This window comes from Oryctolagus cuniculus, chromosome 2 (genome assembly GCF_964237555.1).
Source record: "Oryctolagus cuniculus chromosome 2, mOryCun1.1, whole genome shotgun sequence".
NCBI classification, from domain to species: domain Eukaryota; kingdom Metazoa; phylum Chordata; class Mammalia; order Lagomorpha; family Leporidae; genus Oryctolagus; species Oryctolagus cuniculus.
The window spans coordinates 76,649,979-76,668,363 of NC_091433.1; the positions used below are offsets into that span (position 1 = coordinate 76,649,979).

General features: G+C 37.9%; 1 protein-coding gene across 3 annotated transcripts in view; it reads left to right on the forward strand.

Annotated features, from left to right (window-relative positions):
• The window catches only part of SGCZ (sarcoglycan zeta), a 1,210,308-nt gene extending 1,193,502 nt beyond the window's left edge, over positions 1-16,806 (forward strand). For all 3 annotated transcript variants that reach the window (XM_017350432.3, XM_070069665.1, XM_070069664.1), the window contains 2 exons: positions 5,554-5,677; positions 13,613-16,806. In XM_017350432.3, coding sequence (XP_017205921.2) covers positions 5,554-5,677; positions 13,613-13,804 — 316 coding nt within the window. In that variant the 3' untranslated portion in view covers positions 13,805-16,806. The remainder of the gene's footprint in view (positions 1-5,553; positions 5,678-13,612) is intronic.
• Positions 16,807-18,385: the final 1,579 nt, after the last annotated feature.

Genomic DNA, 18,385 nt, shown 5'->3' on the forward strand with positions numbered 1-18,385 from the left:
TGGAGACATAATGCCATAATCATAGGACTAATTTCAGTATTTTTTAAAAGTGTGATGAAACTGAAAATGCAAAAAAAATTTAATATAAATATTCATTTGGCTTAACTCTTCTGGAATTTAAATGGAAAACAACATTGTTCTATCATGTGTAGAAAAATGTCTTTTTCCCCCTGTTGAGCATATGATAGAACAAGACAACATACTTGTACAGCTCCAGGTACTTAATTTGTATATACATACCTAAATGTAGGCATATATGCTATCTCATATCAATGATGGATGATTCAGATATAATATAGGCTTCTGAAAGAGAGCATGAATGAAATTATGCTATTCACAATCATGTTAATTTTAAGCTTTTTAGGTATAAAATGTACAGGTGGTAGTCCTACTATGATATTTTACCAACAAGAAACTAGTTTATAGCACAAGCCTTTTGGAGCAATTTGTTAAGCTGCCCTCTTGGGGTGCCCGCATCCCTTATCAGAGTGCCCAGGATTGAGTCCCACTTCTACTGATTTAAGTTCCTTCTAATGCACACTCAGGCAGGCAGTGCATATGTTATCTCCAGTACTTGGGTCCAACAAACCAGGACCCGGATAGAATCCCTGGGTCTTGGTTTCCACCTGGCCCAGTCCTGGGTAATTCAGAAATTTAGAGAGTGAACCAGTGTAAGGAAGATCTCTTTCACTCTGCCTTTCAAACAAACAATAGATAATACACAGTCAAGATAAAGCAGTTTTAAAGAAAGTAATTAGCTTTTTGCCTTTTACTTAATCATCAAGATGAGGGCCGGTGCCATGGCATAGCAGGTAAAGCCACCACCTGCAATGCTGGCATCCCGTATGGGCACCAGTTCTAGTCATGGTGCTCCTCTTCTGACCCAGCTCTCTGCTATGGCTGGCTGGGAGAGCAGTAGAAGATGACCCAAGTCCTTGGGCCCCTGTACCATGTGGGAGACCCAGAAGCAGCTCCTGGTTCCTGGGCTTCAGATCTGCACAGCTCCGGCGATTGCAGCCAATTGGGGAGTGAACCAGCAGATGGAAGACCTCTTTCTCTGTAACTCTAACTTCCAAATAATTTTTTAAAAAATCAAGAACTTATAAAAAATTGGTACTAAGTTTGCTTTAACTCATATTCATAAGAAATATTTGACTAGTGCAACATGTTCATTTCAACAATTAAAATTAGAATTTTTGAAAGCTTTAATTGAATTTTATAATTTTAAATTCCTATACTGTATGTTAATTGTCTAAATATGGTTATTATTTGAACTATTTTGTCTTATTGATTACATTTCTAACAAAGTGTGTAGTTGAAACTATTTGAATTAAAAATCTTAATCATTTCTGCACTTGAGGGATTTGACAATGGCATAAAATCACTGCCACTTTGCTAATACTTTATGTACAATATAACGTATCTATAATTTCTTTCACTATATCAGGTATATTTAATTCATCATAAAATTACTTGAAGAAATGAAAATGTTCCTGTAATATCTCATTTACCCACTTGACCTCCACTGCACTGATTACAGAAACCTAGATCCCGGTCCATTTTTTCTTCTCTTTCATAGGGTTTGAGTCATTGTACACAGGGGATTATACTGTGCTAACATATTCAGGGCTGACATTATCCATTCAGAGTTTCATGGATCCCATCTCGCATTTCCTAAGAGGTTCTCCATCACCTACACTCAGTTTTCATTCATCATGGATCACACATGTTCTCTCTCCTTTGAGGCTCTTGTCCTCAGCTATGAGACTTCACTGCCTTCCCCCGAATGTCTGACTCCTCAGGAATAAACATCCCAGCACCTAGGAGCTGGCCTCCGATGGTGGCACACAGTGACCCAATTCTGTTGACTTTCCTGCAAGTTGTCTTTACCCTGTGAATGAAGAGACGTGTTCGCTATTCTTTAGCAGGTGCCAATAAATAACAGCTTCCCAATGACCTTACTTTCCTTCTTATTTATTCTGAGTAATTACTACTAAATGGTTAGGGCCCTTTTTGATTTGCAATGCCTTTTCATGGTCCAGCATTGTGGCACAGCAGGTTGCCTGTGACAGGGGCATCCCTGTTAGAGTGCTGGCTGCTAGGCTTCAGATTTGACTCCTGCTAATTTGCCAAGAAAGCAAACAGTAGTTGGGTCCTTGCCATCCACAATGGAGACCCAGATGGAATTCCTTGCTTTTGGAATTGGCCTGGCCCAGCCCTGGCCATTGCAGCTATGTGAGGAGTGAACCAGCAGATCAAAGATCTCTCTTCCTCTTTCCCCAGTAGCCTTTCAAATAAATCTTTTTAGATTTCCATAAAGTTATAAAACTCATTTCTATCAGGTTCTCTGTCATATACAACTTGTGGCAAAATGCACTGCTCAGTGACTGAGAGAACAAGAGGTACAAGAGAATGGAGCAGGGGAAGAAATTCAGTAATACCTCTAAATACTATCCTACCACATAATTTTCTCCCTAATTCTTACAACAACCTCATAAGAAAAACTTTCAACTGTCAATGTAGAGATAATGAAATTAAAGTTTACTGCCACTGGCTTGCATTCCTGAATCCAAGTCTACTCAAGTCCCCATCTTCATTGCCTCTTTGAATTGGGATCCTCTAAGTCACTACTGGAAAAGCAATAGTCTATGCTGTGACCACTTTGACAGTAAAACCTAAAGTTTAAACAGAATATGAATATATTAAATATTTCTAATTAATAAAGCAAACATCAAAAATTCAAACCCCCAGAAAAACTTAATACATGTTAATGTCCCATAACCAAATGTCAAGTCTGGGATAAACTTGATTCACATTTAATACGCACGTTCAACTATTAAATGCATGCTCTTTGGAATAAAGTGTTAGTGACTGAATAAAATAAATGGTTTTCTTTCCATTTACAGGCTCATGAGTTTTGTTTTATTGTATCCATAATCTTTTAGAGCATTTTCTTATCTGACTGCTATTTTGAGTACTCAATTATAACCCAACATAAACTCACACTTAATATTAGAATTAATAGAAATGGCAGTGGCCACAAGTGCACTATTTAAGGTAGTTTATGTTTGGGTATGGATCAGGGGTATCAATTATGAAATATACGTTTTAAAATTAATATGGAAATTTGGATACTGAAAGCAAAATGCTAATTTGTTAATCCTTAGGATTTACTAAACATTAGTATGGGGAAATTTTTCTTCATTTCAATTTTCCAAAGTTCTATGAAAAAATGTTTTTTGGTAAAAAAGACATTTCTTAAAAATAGATAATCATGATGGATTGTTCTCTCCCTTTTTGATTCTATCAGCTAGTATTAGCAGACACTAGACTTGTTTGTGTGATCCTTTTGACTCTTAGACTTATCAGTGTGATCAATTGTGAACTGAAATTGATCACTGGGACTAGTGAGATGGCATTGGTACATGCCACCTTGATGGGATTGTATTGGGATCCCCTGGCACGATTCTAACTCCACCATTTGGGGCAAGTCCGATTGAGCATGTCCCAAATTGTACATCTCCTCCCTCTCTTATTGCCACTCTTATATTTAACAGGGATCACTTTTCAGTTGAAATTTAAACACCTAAGAATAATTGTGTGTCAATCACAGAGTTCAACCAATAGTACTAGAACAAAACAAAGAGAAAATATTAAAATGGATAAAGTATTACATTGTCCATCAACAGTCAGGATAAGAGCTGATCAGGTCACTGTTTCTCATAGTGTCCATTTCACTTCAACAGGTTTCCCCTTTGCTGCTCAGTTAGTTGTTGCTGATCAGGGAGAACATATGATATTTGACCCTTTGGGACAGGCTTAATTCACTCAGCATGTTTTCCTGGGGGAAAAAAAAAAAAAAAAAAAAAAAAGGAAGACCTAAATGGAAGATCTCTGCGAGTGAGATCCCAGTGGAAAGACTGGGGCCATCAAAGAAGGAGGTGTCTTTCTCTGAATGGAGGAGAGAACTTCCGCTTTGACTATGACCCCATCAGAATAAGATCGAAGTCGGCGAACTCAAAAGGCTTCCATAGCCTTGGCAACTCATAACTAGAGCCTAGGGAGATTACCAAGGCCATAAACAAGAGTGTCAAATTGTTAAGTCAACAACAGGAGTCACTGTGTACTTACTTCTCATGTGGGATCTGTCCTTAATGTGTTGTCCAATGTGAAGTAATGCTATAACTAGTACTGAAACAGTATTTTACACTTTGTGTTTCTGTGTGGGTGCAAACTGATGAAATCTTTACTTAATATATACTGAATTGATCTTCTGTATATAAAGATAATTGAAAATGAATCTTGATGTGAATGGAATGGGAGAAGGAGCGAGAGATGGGAGGGGTACGAGTGGGAGGGAAATTATGGTGGGGGGGAACCATTGTAATCCATTAACTGTACTTTGAAAATTTATATTTACTAAATAAAAATAAAAAAAGATAATAAAAACCTGACAACTTCTAGGAATTGCATGAAGATATCAAGTGGCCCACAGAGATGAAAGTTTCTAAGTTGGTTTGAAATCACGTATTCTGAATGTCTACTCTACTCTTTCAGTAGTGCTTATAAGCTTCCAAGTTCAACTTCTCAACTGAGAGTGAATTGAACCCCAGAGATCTCATTTGATTTCTCTCTGCAAAAACCACTGGATCTCTTGCTCCAAAGGAACCAGTTGCTCTGTTACAATGAATCTAGCATGATGGGACTTTGTCCTCAAGTCCAGCATTCAGGAATGACATATGCTGTTGCATCTGAGGACAGAGCACTCCCTCAAACACCAAAGCATGGGCACCCCCTCTTCTCATGCTGGTGCTGAGCCACCTGTCCTAGTTTCCGCATTGGCTCCCTTTGCTCTTTTCTCTAGTTTTGTATTTACAGCCAGCTTCGGAACTGCCTCCACAACTCTTTGTTGCAGGCATATACATCTAAAATACTTGTATTCTTTACCTCATGATTTACATAGTCAACTCAATCACACTTTTTTCTTGTATATCTCCATTTGATTGTTCTTTCTCAGACTAATGTCACTCATTTTTCTGGACATTTCACTCATGTGAGTGAAATTACTTTCTGGAAGTGTAATGAGTACTTTGAACTTTTTCATGTTTACAAAATTTTGACTGTGCATGCCTGAAAATTTTTAGTATTAATGGTTTTCATTACAGTTCTCAGGCAAATGGGGATCCTTTATTTAGAGACACACACATCCTAAATTGTAATTTATTCATTAAATCTCTATCATTAATATTGATAATATATAAAATATTTAAACAAGTTAACTTATCATGGCCCACTTCTCATAACCGTTAGGAAAAAAAGCTTAAGATATGGTTATGAAATCATTTACAATTCAGAATAAATAATGGATGTGAAGAGGAAAATTTTTATAAAGGGCTAAAACACAGATAAGGCAATCTAAGATGCTCCTAAAATTCATTTTGGTTTTGATTGAAATGGCAAGGATATTTATTCAGGCCTATCTGGTCAGTTAGTTGTTTTCATTCGCCTAGAATTGTCTTTAGGTTTGTCACAATTTCTTTGTTTTTCCCTTAGGCTTGAATCACCCACCAGATCCTTGATCATGGAAGCACCTCGCGGGGTCCAGGTGAGCGCAGCTGCAGGAGACTTCAAGGCCACCTGCAGGAAGGAGCTCCACCTGCAGTCCACAGAAGGGGAGGTGAGAACCCAGGAAGAGACACTGAAGCTTTACTGCTGAGCCTGTTCCCCGATCATGTGCACAGGGTCCAGGCCAAAGATCTGCTCTGGGATAAAGGTTAAATTAGGAAACCAGTCAACTGCTTGAAAATGAAATCTGACAAAACCACTGAAAGGCCATTTTCTACCTCAAGAAAATGACAGGGCATCTAAATCCCTATAGTTTCCAATTGGTAGATGAACACACATATCAAGATAAGAGGAAGAACAGTCTTTGCTTTCCCTGTTCTCCTTTGATCTTCAAGACAATTTTACTATTTATCTTAATCGCCATTTCCCAGTAAATATATACATGTTAATATTTTTCTTCCTTCTCATTTTTCCTGCCAAGAGCCTTTTTTAAGTCTTACTTTCATTCTTTTAAACATGTTTCTCATTACCAGTTTTTAATACCCCTTTCTGTTGGTGCTGTACTCTGTAATGTAAATGGCTTAAGTTTATTTTATCTTTGATATGCAGATTCATTTTTTTATTTTTTGACTGGCAGAGTGGACAGTGAGAGAGAGAGACAGAGAGAAAGGTCTTCCTTTGCCGTTGGTTCACCCTCCAATGGCCGCCACACTGCGGCCGGCGCAACGCGCTGGTCCCATGGCAGCAGCCAGGTACTTCTCCTGGTCTCCCATGGGGTGCAGGGCCCAAGCACCTGGGCCATCTTCCACTGCACTCCCTGGCCACAGCAGAGAGCTGGCCTGGAAGAGGGGCAACCAGGACAGAATCCGGCGGCCCGACCGGGACTAGAACCTGGTGTGCCGGTGCCGCAAGGTGGAGGATTAGCCTAGTGAGCCGCGGTGCCGGCCCTACATTTTCATCAGTTCTAGAAATTCCTTAGCATTCTCTTCTGATAGTACCTCTCACCATTTTCTGTATGGCATTTTCCTGAAACTGAAGAACTGCTCTATCTTTTCACTCTCTTGCCTTCCAGAACTCAGCCTCTTTCCCAGTTTCTACTCCTATTTCTTTATTTTTCATGCTTTCCTCCACTGTTTTGTTAAGTCCACCTTCCTCTCCATTACCTAATACTTTAATCCAGAATTGATCTTTAATGTTATTGTTTTTAATGTCTCAAGTTCTCATCTGTACTTTAAGCCTACCCCAACATCTTAGCTGTTATTCTGGTTTTAATGTTCCCTTCAGTATTTTCAGTGCCTCTAGTCTGTGAAATTGTATCAAATTTCTCAGTCTAAAACTGGATGTCTAGATCTGTTACATTGTTGGTATTACCAATTCAATCTCTCATTTCTTTCTTCATTTATTATTAGCTCACATAGGTCAAGTTGAGAAGGTACAATGCAAAGATAGTTTGAAATGCTCCAAAGAGCATTATGCACCTTTTCAGCTGTAATGATGGGTGTATAAATCAATAGAATCACAAGGAGGATGTTCTTTTATTAACTTTCTGCCATAATTTCAGGTACTGTTTTCAAGATAAATTTATATGTTTTTCTTCCCTTTTATAAACAGACCTACTGGCAGGATACTAGCTTCTTAGTGGGCATTATAACCTGAATTACCTAGAAATATGTTTTTTAGTATTTTAAAAATATATTTTGTCAATCCCATTAGGATATCTTCCCATTTTAATTTCTGACTGCAATATTTTGCTTACTACCATATAAAGGAAATCCTTCAACATCTTTCATTTTTTAAATGATTTCCTTCTATTATGCTGTTTCACTGAATTTTCTCTTAAGGAATGTTTCCATAATACATATTAGCAGTTATTAATCTGTTCTGTTCCTGCTTGTGAACAATGTACTTATGTTCTTTTATTCAAAACATCAGAATCTTTTGATTCAATTACAAGTTAATTGCCAATTATGCTACAAATAGACCATAGCTAGAGCATTTCATCTGTTGTTCATTTTTAAATGCAAGTACAGAAAGGGATAGTACTTTATATCATAATAAAATATCATGTAGTTTTCCTATAAGGTATGAGATATGAAATATTTGTTATGTTGATACCACCACAAAAAGACTAATTATTCACTAAATGTATATACTACTTAATATCAGATCAGACATACTATTGAGATATTCAAAACAGTGAACAAATTGAAGGGGCAAAGCCTATGTAAAATTTAGTTATTCTAGACATAACATTGCAAGAAGTGTCAAATTCAGCTCTGAGGAGAACATGAATTATAATGTGAGGTAGAATATTTTAAGTGGTATACTAACTAGCATATGTCATGTGATAACACATAACAGGTATCACAAACATCTAACATTTTTATTTTGAAAATGCAGTAAGATAATTGCTGCATGTGATCAGTTCTACTGTAAACATAGTTGAGCGGGTATCTCTTAGATACAACGTGTTCATGACTTTTGGTTATATACCGAGAAGAGGTTGCTGGATCATATGGCAATTCTATTTTTAAGAGCTACCCAAACTGTTTTCCACAGCAGCTTCACTCATTTACATTCCTGTAGATATTGTCCCATTCAGTGAAATAAGCCAGACACAGAAACACAAAGACTGCATATTCTATTTACATGCAGGAGTTAAAATTTAACAAGAAAACTGAAATACCTCTGTGTATCACTTTTGCAGCAAATACAATGCTTTGTCAAACTTTGTTTTAAATCTTTCTCAGTTAAATTGGTGGTATTATATACCACTCTAGTCTGAATGATTTTGTAACTACTTTACCATTACATGCATAAAGTTGAACACCATTTCATTTGCTATTTTATTCAATATTGCCTATTTTTTCTGCTGAACCATTCTCTTTTTACTTTTCTGTGTTGAATTTATTTCATAGAGCCATTGAGCCTTTCACTAAAAATTTGAATTTAAAGGTCATCTCAAAAGTAAAATATTAATTTCAAAAAAAATATTTCCAACAGCGACAGGCCTGATGTCAACAGTTAATACTTAGATAAATGCATTCTTGGTAGAGAATAGACTGTAACTTAGAAGCTCAGGAGTGCAATTCTGAGAACAGGGCAGAGTTTCAGAACAGATGGATTATCTGGCTAAAGGGCTGAAATGGAATAGACAGGTCGGGTTTAGAGGCTGGAAATTCAGCAGCATCACTGACTGTCTCAGCAGACCAGACATAGTTCCAGTTAAGCCCATCCATATTGCAGAGTCTTGAAAGGCACCGGAAGGTTGCATTGGGAGGAATCAATATCTAACAGCCCATTTTACCTCTCAATTTATTTCTCCTATAGAAGCCAATAAAATAATGTATTCATAAGGGCCCCATTTACCAATTAACAAAATCTACCACTTTTACATGAATGAAGCAAAAGCTTGGGAACCAGAACCAATGGATCTAAGCATTATGTAGCCAAATACTATCTAGGACAGTCCCCAACTGGTTGAGCACACCACTATGGCTACACTGCAGCTGCCAATACACCATCTGACCCAAGTCCTCCAGGACCGACTCCACTGATGGCGCCTCCTACTTCACGTCTTCTTGAGAGGCAGGCAGGCACACACACACAGAGAGAGAGATGGGGTGGGGGGAGAGGAAAGGGAGGCAGAGAGGAAAGGGAGAAGAGAGAGAGAGCAGAGAGACAGACACGGCCAGGGCTCCCATCCACTGGGTCACTGCTCAAAGGCCTGCAACAGCTGCAGAGTAAGAGGAGAAGCTGGGAGGCTGGAGTTCCATCCAGGTGTCCTGTGCAGGTGGCACAGACCCACACACTGGAGTCATCTGGACTCCCAGGCTATGCATGAGCAGGACGTGAGAACTGGGAGTACAGCCTGCACTTGAATCCAGGCACTCCGCTATGGGATGTGGGCATCCCAAGCACTGGCTTAACTGCTAGGCCAAACGCCCATCCCGGGACTTGCATTCTAAGCCTGCCACCAGCAAGTCTTTCCCGAATACACAGCTGCTCTCAGCAGTTCCTCACCTGGGCTTCTCCAGTTAAAAGACAGAACATTCATTCCCTGTAAAAATCAAAGATATGGCATGCATCAATAATCCCCAGCAAGCCACCAGCTGCCAATCGGCGACACGTGTATAAAAACCAAAGTGCCATTCACAACATCTTATTCATTTGTTGCATTCCAAGAAACCTTTTCTATGAGCCCTTTAGCTTTCTATAGTACACTTATTATTTCTGTCTCAAAGCTACTTGGCCTAAATTCTAGCTGCTAACTTGACATTAACTCCCCTTCTGATTATTATAGATGCAAACCTGCAGGTACAGAGCTTGTCTTGGTCAATTTTTTTTCACATTTTTGAAGGTTGAGAATGTCTGTCCTCAAGCATTCTAGCTTCTAAATAAAAGTAGGAAGCGGGGTTGACCAATTCAAGCTTATTTCTTTTATCAAACTGAACAGATATCCCACAGACAAAACAACCCCAGAATCATTCCTCCTGTCCTGTGAAGAGCGCACGGTTTGGTAAGTCATGTCGCTCCCCCTCTTCGTGGAGGAACGACACAGGACCCTGCGCTGCTCTTTCGTCTGCTCGGCCCTCCCCGGGTTTGCTGCTGGTTCTTCCCGGGTTGGCTACCGTCCCTTCCACCTCCGTGGAAGGGCGGTTCCCCCTGCCACATTCCCCACTTCCGCGGGGGAGCGGCACACCGCTGGCCGGCTCTCTCGGGCGCTGCACAGGTGTTCCCTCAGATGTTCCCCTTAGATGTTCCTGGTGCATGCCGTCTCTCTCCTCCTTTATGGTCCTCCTCCACCAATCTTAACTCGGCTGCCCACACGCCGAGTACGCTGCTCTCCTCCAATCAGGAGCAGGTCCTACAGTTTATTGGTTGAACTGGAGGCAGCTGTGTAGAAGCTGTTTTCTCCTCTCCCAGCGCCATATTGTGGGAGAGCAGATGCATAGAATAAGTCTTAATTCCAGTAACTTAGTCTAGTCCGGGTTGCTCCCCACAAGTCATCCATGTCCTTCACCAAGGAAACAGATCAAGAACAAACGAGGTTCACACTCATGTTCCAAAAGTGTAGCCATGAATTATTCTATCATTGTCTTATTTCTACATCAGAAAAAAAAGTATCACCTTAAAAAACTTGTTATTTCGCTTTGCTTTCCTGTAACTCAACCAACCAATAACTGCTGGGCAATATATTTTGAAATTTGACACATATAAAGTTTTAATAATGCCTTCCTGACTTTAAATACTATTGGTAAATGTTATTTATTTATTTTATAATGTTGCATTTGTTTAACAATCATGTAATTATATTGAAAGTGCCAGTGCAGGTTCAAACACATGAAGTCCCCCCCCCACCAAAAAAAAATCAATGACTCTTTGAGGATACCGTTTAGAATAAAAAGGTATAATATGAATATAAAATAACATTCCAAGTGATTAGCAAAGCAAGAAGATAAATTGCTATCGGAGAGCCAAATACAAGGAATCCATTCATCTTGGGACATCAGGAAGACAGAACTGGTCTTTGTTGGAAGATACTGGTAGAGTATCCTCTATCCAAAATGCTTGGGACAGGAAGTTTCAGACTTGTCATTTTTTTTTTTTTAACTTTTGGATGGTTCATATATATGATGTGATAGTTTAGGTATGGGACAAAAGGTGTGAACAGGAAATGAAGGTAATTTTATTCAACATTCTTATTATACCCGCCTTTTGACTGCAGCTCATCACATGAGGTCAGATTTGGTTGGAATTCCCACTTGTGGCCTGCTGTAATCAGTTAAGAAATTCTGGATTTTGCAGTAGTTTGGATTTTGGGTTTTTTGGAGTAGGGATCGATCTGTTTGTACACTAAAGAAAGCTATGTCCAAAGTGAGAGAGGAGCATTAAGTAACTGAACATGCACAGGCTCTATTATATCATTATATAGCTTCAAGTCAAAGGCCATGAATCTGACTTGTAATTAGAACCATCGATGAATGAACAATTTACTACAAAAATATTAGTTTAATTTTTACTAACAAAGAGAATAGACTTCATAGATTGAAGACATAATTCCAAGAAAACAACCATACTTCTTTCCCCATTCTTCCTTCCTTCTCTCAATCACTACAGTAAGCCACTTTCTATTTACTTTATAATCATAAGATTAATGCAGCACTAACCATAATAATTCAAGTGAAAAATATAAAGGCCACTGTTCCACAGGAATAAACAAGAGCTATAAACACAGAACACATCATAAGGTGTCAGTTTCAGGTTAGTTTTACAGAATAAAATGAACTTTAAAGGACAGATTTATGCTATTTGCATGAGGAGTGACAAAAGTTCTGTGGTGACATTTTAGTGGAGACCAGAACTTACATTAAATCTGAAAAATACTTATCAGAGATAAAAATTCATTTTGTCTTACTAGGTACACACTAGATCCCAAATGTTCAATTTTAAAAGTATATACAAAGGTAAACAGTGGAAATTTCCCTCACCATCCCTGTTCCTCAATTCTTAGTTAATATACATGCCCACTTAAAAATATCTGCAGCGAAGTGTTGCACATTGAGGAAATGAGAAGCAATGCATGTCCTGAAATCATGGTTCTTTTTGTATGTTTGAGAAAATGCAAAAGCTGAAACCTAGGCGATGATATCAGTGAGCAGCTGGATCTTGTAAGAGTCATGGGAGGCCAAAAACCAAACAAAACAAAAATAATGGCTGGCGCTGTGGCTCAGTAGGCTAATCCTCTGCCTGCAGCGCCGGCACACGAGGTTCTAGTCCGGTAGGGGCGCCGGATTCTGTCCCAGTTGCCCCTCTTCCAGTCCAGCTCTCTGCTGTGGCCCGGGAGGGCAGTGGAGGATGGCCCAAGTGCTTGGGCTCTGTACCCGCATGGGAGACCAGGAGGAAGCACCTGGCTCCTGGCTTCGGATTGGCACAGCACTGGCCGTAGAGGCCATTTGGAGAGTTAACCAATGGAAGGAAGACCTTTCTAACTCCGCCTGTTGAAAAAAAAAAAAGAAAAAAAGAAAAAAGAAAATCATGGGAGGCCATCACGGCACACCGAGATGTGGCAGTGGGCTGTTACAGGGTTCTGAACAGTGAAGTGACACAATCGCATCTGTTTTTCCTTAAAGTCCACTGTGATTGTATATAAAATAAGAGAACAAGAGTGACAACTGACAGCCATGGAGAAAGCTATTGCTGAAGTCGTAGTGTAAGGCAAATAGAATGTTGATGAGGACAAAAATGGAGACAGTAGAGTATTCTGATTTTTCTGTCAATGTAGAGATGTTCTTTGAGCAGCCATTAGGTAACAATAGAATCCAGAGATAGAAAAGTTGTTTCTTCGCGCATTCAAATTCATGATCCACTTTTGCTTTTTCTGGATTTTTTTTCCCTTGAAGTCAAAGCCCTGTATGATTGTTATCCCTGAAATTAGTGAGCCCATCATTTAGAGTAGTTTAACCACGCAAACATTAAACACAATTTGTTCCATAGATAACTGCAGACAAGCCTTTTTGAGGTATCTGTTGTTAATTTGCTATGTACTTGGTGTATCCTTTAGATGCAAGTCAACATGGTTTATGAGCACTTAAAAACATCATGAAGAAAGTATATTTTTAAATTATTCATTGCTCAAGTAGTATCTCTGTTGGCATCCTTATTCATTGCTCAAGTAGTATCTCTGTTGGCATCCTTATTTCTCTTTATATCCTTTAGACCTGGTACAATTAAGAAGCTAAATCGAGACTCTCAAAATCATTAATTTTCTGTGGTGTTTGGATAACTGGGTTGGCCCCTTAAGCAGACTGTTCAATATTGCTTTTCAGATTCAGGGCTTTCTGTCAGAATGCACCATCTCTCAAAGGAGAAGATACTGCAGAGCTTTTGGGCTAGACCGTAGGAATGTAATTTGTTTGTTCAGCAAAGCATGGCAGCTAAACCAATAGGATTGTTTTGTTGTAGAGCCCTTATCAGGCCATGTTGTAAAGCTCTGAGGACTGGAGAATGCTGAAATAAATTAAAATGCAATTTCTTTTCCCCCTAGATATTTTTAAATGCAGATACAATCCGGCTGGGAAATCTACCGACCGGCTCCTTTTCATCTTCACCCAGCTCCTCAAACTCTCGACAGCCAGTGTACGAACTCTGCGTGTGCCCCAATGGCAAACTGTACCTTTCGCCAGCAGGAGTAAGTTCCACTTGTCAGTCCAGTAGCAACATCTGCTTGTGGAGCTGAAGTGACTGATTTCTCCTCACACCAGAATAGCCTTTTGTTCTGTCCGTCTGCTTCACAGTTCTGCTCGGTTTCCCTTGTGATCAGTCCAGAGCGTCTTCAAATGGTCCACGAAGCAACTTCTTCCAGTGTTCAGCAGGGATTTGCTGCCACCGTCTCCTGTGGTTTCCGGAACTGCTCAACACAGAGTGTGAGTGACACGGCAGTGGAAAAACCAACTTCCACAGGAAAACTGGATCAGAAGTCTTGCTCAAAAGGGAGAATAACATAGGTGCCTTTGCTACAACAAGTGAAGCACACAGTTCTAGGTTTCTGCAGGATCTGGATATGAACTGCACATATACACATTACACAGATGAAATTCCCAGTATCCAATGGCAAGATGAAATGGTTAACTCTGTAAGACAACTAATTCTACAGTTTGAAAGCACAATTTTCCATTCATCTTTTTGGATGTAAACTTTTATCCCCGAATTTTAAAATTTTGAAGCATTATGTAATGCTTGCTTTACTAAAAATTAAATTCAATACATGGTTTTTAACAAAAACAAAAAACAAGATGGAATCCCTTCTTGCGTTTTTTTTTCTTTGAATTCAATGTGTTGTTACTCTTTGTCTACTAAGTCTAGAATTTTGTACATTAGGTAATTTTGAAAGCACTCAGCAATATGATCTTTACAGAATTAACAAAATGCCATCACATTTGTCATTTGTCAGGTCTGGATGGCCTTATGTATCTACTTGGCTACTGCATGTGACGTATTTGCTTTTGACAAAACATCTAACTTATTGCAATATAAGATAGGACTACAAGGGACACACTGATGTGGAATCCATAGTTCATCTCCTTAAAAGTTCACATGCTATCCTTTACATTTAGCTTTTAATAGTACAGTTCTTGTTTGCTCCATTCACTTCATACTTTCTACCTGACTGCTAAAACTTAAACCCTCTAAATAAAGAGATACTAATGTGATGCATAATGCGGAGAATGGATTCACTTTCCATCGGGATAACATCTTCAAAAATATCTACTTATTTTTTCAGGCTAAGGTTTATTGAGATTAGAATTCAAATTAAAAATCCCCAACTAAATAGCAAATAAAAATATTAATATTTGAAAAATACACTTGCTCCATTAGTGATATTTTAATAAATTTAGCCATATTTCCTTCTAGCTGTTAATATTCACTTATATTCTACTAGGCTATTTGATATGAGAAACCATAGTTTCTTCCATTCTCCTCCTTTGTCATTTAGCTACTAATAAATAACTCCAGAATGCTACAGATTGGTTTGTCACAACACTCCTTAAATCAAATTCTTGAAACTTACAGAACCCAATAATATAAACTGTATTAAATATTTCCTGTTATGGGAAGATGACTTGATTGCTGTAAGGTAAGTCCTTGATTTTCACATTTCAATCCATGGTTTCCTCATGCAAGCAACTATTAGGTGTGTAGAAGCGTCATTTGTAACAATACAGTCTTTGGAGTTCAGGTCTCTACAGCACAGAGCAAAGTAAGAGACTAACTTCTTAAAGTAATTTGGTGAACAAGAGTGGGCAAACTGGATAATTAAAGTAGCAAAGCAAACCATTTGGCTACATGATGTTGTTCGGAAACCTGCCATTTCAAATATCGAAAAACCTCATTTCTCTGAATCTGTTTGGTACTCAGCAGAAGGGTTTGACAGCTAGTTCACTTTTACTGTTTTTAAAGTAGAACCTTTGCTTAGGAGTGACATAAATCTTTAAGTATATTAGAAAAGATGATATACAGTTTCTTAAAAACTCATAACACAACAGTCTACATAAGAGAACTTGAGAAATTTTCACGAGTCTTTGCAAAATCTTCACATAAAGTGTAACCTTTAATTCCTCAAAAATTTTGTGTTAATCACTGTATTATTGACTGAGGAAAACATGACATATTAATTTGAGTTATATGCAATGTCTAATCATCTCTAAGTTAAAATAATTAGAAGGCTTCCTAATCAAATGAGAACAATTCTTTTGACTAGAAATTGGCCCCGTATCTAATCTCATCTGTGTCCTTACCTAATCAATGGAGCTGATTTAGGCAAAATGGGAATATCCCAGGTTCCAACTTACTTGATTTTCCAACAAAAGTACTGAATCAAATATCCTCTTGAGGGTCCCTTCAGCTCCAACATGATTTAATTCCAACAACAAATACACAAGGTAGAAGGGATCGCCAACATTTTAAGTTGTATGTCATTAGTGGAGAAAAGATGAATGTGATGAGAAAACAAAGCATAAATACCAATTCCTGTGAGGAGTGGACAAAGTTTTAATTCAAATACATTCTGAAAAGCATAGACATAGTTAAAAATACCTTATAGTTCTAAGAGACTTAAGCCATGTCCGGTGGTATAAAAATCTGGATTTATTTTTTAAAATAGTGATACAAGCGATTTTCCAATTCAACACTAAATATTTGGTTTATGCTTGCTTGTTTGGATTCCTTATAATCTAAGAATAGAGCCAGACCCGGTAGTTAGGTTTCTCTGGAAGGTTTACAGAACTACTCCTAAAGGTTGTTGATTTCAAGAAAAAGGAATGTTTCTTGACTTGATCAGAGCTACCTTAATTGCACACTGCCCAACAGATTCATTATCCATTTCACCAGCCCCCATTTTTATGTCACAGCTTGGATATAAATGCATTTGTTGAGATTCTGCAAGTGGCATTTTTTCTAAATCACTCGGAAAACTTATGTTTTAATGCACACTGCATGGACCCTCCTCAGCTATCTTGTTACCGTATCTTACTAACTGTGCTTGCTTTAGCCCAGGTAGACAGGGAGGGCAGGAAGATGGTGATTGGCAGTATGCCTAGCATTTGACTGTCAGGAATAGAGAAGTCGGAAATGTGTTTGAGTTGAACTTGGGGGACGGTGGGTGTAGGGAATCAAAAAAAGAATGGATGACATTATTCTTTTCTGTTTCAAGATTTTTTAATAAAACACTTCCAAACAAAATTATTTCCAAATCTTTTCATTCTCTTGCTTAGCAACTCCGAAACTTCTACCCTGTACTTAGTAGCCCTGTTGTTTTCTCTAGTTACACACCTTGTAAGCTGACAAACAATTATTTCAGGATTTAAGGCAGTTATACTGTTAGATTTTTCTGCTAACTTTGGAGGCTTAAATTACAGTAACTTGAAAATATAGCCAGCAGTTCCAATCCTGGTTCTGCTTCTAGCTGACCATTTAAGAAATATTTAATTATCTTGGTCAAAGTTTGAGTTTCCTTTCTGACTTTCCTAAATTTTTTTGATTCATTTAATTCATTTTTTTGTCTCCACTACAGCCATCTAAATATTGAAATGCAAATCTTTCTAACATCTCATGCCCTCTTCCTTTTATCTAGATTTCACTTTTACTCCGACCATTTGAATATCAACTTTCCTATGGGAAAGCCTGTTTGATTGATGGGCTTCTATTGTATAGAAGGGAAAAGAGTGTACTCTTCAAATGGCAATTTATGGAATTAATCTATTTACCAAATATAAACATTTTGATCATTCTATTATCTCCATCATACTAAGCAACATAGATCTTTTGAAGAAAAGTTAGAATCACAGAGGAAAATTTTTCAATTTTTATACCATTTAAGCCATTCAAGTTTCTTACATATTTTACCATCTGATGATTTGGACAATAGTTCATTCTACAAAAATGTCATGTGATATAAAACTTCCAATGAATTGTGTCCTGGCAAACATGCCGTCTCTGTTAGAGATGGGAATAGCCAGTAGAGTGTCTAATGCATGCAAGTCTTTTATAGCAGGTAATGTCAATGGCTTAATCTCAAATTATTAAAAGATCTGATATTTAATGGCCAAATTATCTACACAAGCATCACATTTAAAGTCGTATTTGAGTTTTATAGGAGCGAGATCTAATCACCTCATTCTTGTAATAGCTTTAATTTGAATTGCTCATACGACCATATTTGAAGATACACTGGAAAAATTTGCTCTATATACTAGGATATATTGTAGTAACAAATATTGAAAAATATCATCACTAAAGAACATTACAGTTTAATTCCTTTTAAATAATCAGAAGCCAGGGAATGACCTCTTTAAACACATTATTTTACATTCAAGTTCATTACTTATTTAAATGTCAAAGACCAAAGACTGGGATTTCTATTGCATTTAACTCTACCACTACTCATTTATTCAAATGATTAAGAGGACTTATGAGATAGGGAACATCCTCCTTGCAGAATTCCAAGCTGTAGGCATTAATGAATGCTTTTATTTTAGAAGGGAAACTTCGTGAGACCCACTCACTTTTTATACATGTATAATACACTCCTTGGTATTCATAAAACCAGTCTAATGGCCATAACCTAAAATGGGCCAAGGAGAGATTTACTCAGCTGAATTTAAATTGTCATGGTTTGCTAAAAATTCTTTGGAGAATAAATTTGAAGTAGATTTAGAACCAGAGGGCTATTTTCTAAATGTTAATTGATGTGTCTCCATTCTTTGGAAAAAGTCAATGGAAAACATTAAAGGAAATGAGGTATAATGAACTGAGTTTTTTC